Genomic DNA, 3,987 nt, shown 5'->3' with positions numbered 1-3,987 from the left:
GCGCACTGAAGGCAGCGGCTCCAGGGAGCGGAGCGTTTGCGGGATCTGCGGTAAAGGAAAGACCCGCCTCCGGCCACCGGAGCCAGCTCCCGCCGCGGCGGCTGTGGGTTCCCGCCGGGCCCCTCCGCCGAGGCACTCCGCCCGCCCCCTCCCGTCCGCCCCACCCCGCTCGGGGAGCTCCGCCCCGGGTTCGCGCTCTTCCGCCTTAGGCAGCCGCGAGGCGGGAGGGACTAATCCCCCTACCCCCCATCCCGGGAGGGACCGGGGGCCGAGACCCGCCGGGGTCAGGGGAAGCCTCAGCTTCTTCCGCCCGCGCCCCGGGTGCAGGCGCCCTGCTGGGGCTCCCGGGGCAGAGGAGGGGGCAGCCAGTCGGGTGCTCACCGAGAGGTGAGAGCGGCTAGTTGGGCCACGAGGGGGCGCTGCGGAGCTGGGGACACCCCTCCCTACCCGCCTCAGTCCCCCGCCCCCTCCCCGCCCGCGCGCAAAACACACTCGCCCCAGAGGCAGCGCGGCGGAGCCCGAGCCGCGGCCGGAGCGGAGCCGGGAGAACGGCGGCGGCGGCGGCGGCGGCACCATGACCCTGGGCAGCTGCTGCTGCGAGATCATGTCCTCCGAGAGCTCCCCGGCCGCTCTGTCCGAGGCCGACGCAGACATAGACGTGGTGGGCGGCGGCGGCGGCAGCGGTGGGGGGGAGCTCCCTGCCCGCTCCGGGCCCCGCGCCCCCCGGGACGTGCTCCCCCACGGCCCCGAGCCTCCCCCGGAGGAAGCCGAGGCGGACGCAGCAGAGGACGAAGAGGAGTCCGGCGGCTGCTCGGACGGCGAGCCACGAGCCTTAGCGTCCCGGGGGGCGGCGGCTGCCGCAGCGGGAAGCCCCGGGCCAGGCGCGGCGGCGGCCCGGGGCGCGGCGGGGCCCGGGCCGGGACCGCCGTCGGGGGGCGCGGCGACGCGGAGCCCGCTGGTGAAGCCGCCCTATTCGTACATCGCGCTCATCACCATGGCCATCCTGCAGAGCCCCAAGAAGCGCCTGACGCTGAGCGAGATCTGCGAGTTCATCAGCGGCCGCTTCCCCTACTATCGGGAGAAGTTCCCCGCTTGGCAGAACAGCATCCGCCACAACCTCTCGCTCAACGACTGCTTCGTCAAGATTCCCCGCGAGCCGGGCAACCCGGGCAAAGGCAACTACTGGACGCTGGACCCAGAGTCGGCCGACATGTTCGACAACGGCAGCTTCCTGCGGCGCCGCAAACGCTTCAAGCGGCAGCCGCTACCGCCGCCGCATCCACACACGCACCCTCATCCGGAGCTGCTGTTGCGTGGCGGGGCTGCGGCGGCGGGGGACCCCGGCGCCTTCCTGCCGGGCTTTGCCGCTTACGGCGCCTACGGCTACGGCTACGGCTTGGCGCTCCCGGCCTACGGCGCACCCCCGCCAGGCCCGGCCCCGCACCCGCACCCACACCCGCACGCCTTCGCTTTCGCCGCCGCCGCCGCCGCAGCCGCGCCCTGTCAGCTGTCGGTACCCCCGGGCCGCGCCGCTGCTCCTCCACCCGGACCTCCGACGGCCTCGGTGTTCGCGGGCGCAGCCTCGGCTCCGGCCCCTGCGCCTGCCCCGGGCACAGGGTCGGGCCCTGGCCCCGCAGGCCTGCCCGCCTTCCTTGGCGCGGAGCTGGGCTGTGCCAAAGCCTTCTACCCTGCGTCGCTGAGCCCTCCCGCAGCCGGCACCGCGGCCGGTCTGTCCACCGCCCTCCTGCGCCAGGGCCTCAAGACGGACACGGGTGGTGGTGCGGGCGGCGGGGGCGCCGCGGCCGGCCAGAGGCCTTCCTTCTCTATAGACCACATCATGGGCCACGGTGGCGGCGGGGCAGCACCCCCGGGCGGAGGCGAGGGCTCCCCGGGATCGCCATTCGCGGCGGCGGCGGGTCCTGGGGGTCAAGCCCAGGTCTTGGCCATGCTGACTGCCCCAGCCCTAGCTCCCGTGGCCGGCCACATCCGCCTCTCGCATCCCGGGGACGCGCTCCTGTCCTCAGGGCCCCCGTTTGCCAGCAAAGTCGCGGGCCTCAGTGGCTGCCACTTCTGACCACGTCGAGCTCAGGGCCAGTTAGGCCCGCACTCCTCAGCCTCTCCCGGGAGCTCCTGCGGTCCCAGCGGAACTCAGGGAGTCTATTTATGAAGAGTCTCCAGACCTTGAGTTGGCGCGCGTGACTTGGCACTTCAGGAACAGGCTCCATGCTCAGAATCTTGCCGATAGTTGGGACGAAGCGGGCTCCATCGCTCAGGGAGAGGCCCAGGTCTACGCGATGAAGTTGCAATTCATGATCCCATTACAATTTGAGCAGTTAAGGGGGCGGCGGGGGGTGGGGGGGGAGCCTTCACTTTTTCCCAGCCTCTGCGCCTCTCAGAGGCCCCGGAGGAATGCTTTCCCGGAGGGATGTCTGCCCAGGCCCTGCGGATTCCGCCAGAAACACCAACTGCGCACAGAGAGGTCTCCCTTTCTGCCTCTCCCTTACTTCTTCCCCAACTTTGAGGCCCTGCTTGTCCAATATTATAATTTAAAGACACTTATTATCCGCTTTGTGCTTAAAAGAAAATTTCAACTTTTTTTTTCTTGCTGTTTTCCAAGGAAGTTCATTTTCTCTGAAGCCTAAAGCAGTGTCTACACAGGCAAAGTTGAACAGAGAGGTTAAGTGAGGGGTCTCCACAATCCCTGCAGAAGCTCTGGATCCCACTGCGCTGAGGAACATCCTCCCTCTTTTGTGTTGGGGGGTGCTTTTGAAGGAACTTTTCCCCTTTCCCATGGCCGGCTGGGTCCAGCCATCCAGGGCCGGCAGCCCTCACAGCATTCTGCTCTGTCCCAGGCCCTGGGATATTTATTGTAGCTAAGGCAATGAGGTTGGGGTGGGAGAGGAGGGTCTGGGTCAAGGACTGGAGAGGTGGGGGTGGGGTGGGCAAGGGCACATCCTGTGGCAGGGGGTCCTGTAATTATGTGTAAATATCTGTACAGCGGGCTGCTATCTGCGTTCTCTGTCCACTGGGTGTGCATTGATTTAGACTTCTCCACTGCGGGGAGACTCTGAAATCGTCTGATGGTTTGTGTGGAAGAAAAGAAAAATCTGTCTTCCCCCCCCTCCCATTCCCCATTGGTGTCAGTTGAATAAAGGTATGTGAACTCAGCAGTCACCAGCTCTGTCTGCTTGCCTGCACTCCCCTTTGCCAGTTGGGGCTCTCCCAGACCCCTAGCTCCGGGGCAGAGAGGGAGTGAGGAAGGGCCCTGGGCAGCCCAGACAGGTAAATGAGGGCTGGGGCTTATCGGGTACAGGGGATATCGTGGCCTTGGCTATAGCTGTCAATGGGGCCAGAATTCTGGGAAGCCTGTGACCTCTCTAGCACTTTCATTTTCACTCTGGTCCTAAATATCCGCCTGGGGTTCTGCAGAGAGGTTTTGTTTCAAATGCACCTGGGAACTCTCATCTTCTCGTTTAGACTTTAGTGTGGCCTGGGCTTATTTGGGTGCCCAGTGCTCATGGCCATTATACCGATGAAGTACAATTTCAGTGAATGTGTCTTGATGCATATTCTGTACGCCTCTGTGTATGGAGGCTTTCGTGGAGCTTGTGATTCCTGTTTGTGTTTCTGAGGGTCATCACATATTCCTGCTTTTTGCCCTTCTTTGGGAGGGGGAGGTGAGTTGTATTTTAGGATAGCTGTGTTTTTTATTCCTCTGCAAGTTCATGAATGTGTGTCTGTTTGTGATTCTCTGTCACAGTCTTTTTCTGAGTCCCTAAGAGGAGAGAGATTTCTCTTTCGCCGCTGTAGATCGTTCCTTGGATACCCCTCCCCCTCACCACTGTGGACTGGTCAGAGTGAAAAGCTTGCACTGGGGACTGTGGAACCCCTCTCTCCTCCAGCCTGCAAGAGTTAGAAGTGCACACTATGAGCCAAAGGGGAGAGTTAGTGCGGTCCTCCTACTCTGTTAAAGCAAACCTCCTGAAC

At 64.1% G+C, this 3,987-nt stretch overlaps 1 protein-coding gene across 1 annotated transcript; it reads left to right on the top strand.

The window, feature by feature from the left end:
• Positions 1–234: 234 nt before the first annotated feature.
• FOXD2 (forkhead box D2) lies at positions 235–2,875 on the top strand. The gene has a single exon (XM_047871481.1). It carries the CDS (start codon positions 575–577, stop codon positions 2,072–2,074), a length of 1,500 nt encoding a protein of 499 aa, XP_047727437.1. The 5' UTR covers positions 235–574; the 3' UTR covers positions 2,075–2,875.
• The last annotated feature ends 1,112 nt before the right edge of the window (positions 2,876–3,987 follow it).

The sequence above is a fragment of the Prionailurus viverrinus genome, chromosome C1, assembly GCF_022837055.1.
Source record: "Prionailurus viverrinus isolate Anna chromosome C1, UM_Priviv_1.0, whole genome shotgun sequence".
Classification (NCBI taxonomy): domain Eukaryota; kingdom Metazoa; phylum Chordata; class Mammalia; order Carnivora; family Felidae; genus Prionailurus; species Prionailurus viverrinus.
The sequence above is the reverse complement of the archived record's forward strand: the minus strand, read 5'-3'. Positions and strand labels throughout refer to the sequence as shown.

Coding starts and splice junctions, on each gene's coding strand:
- FOXD2 (XM_047871481.1), top strand. CDS start 575: ATGACCCTGGGCAGCTGCTGCTGCGAGATCATGTCCTCCGAGAGCTCC.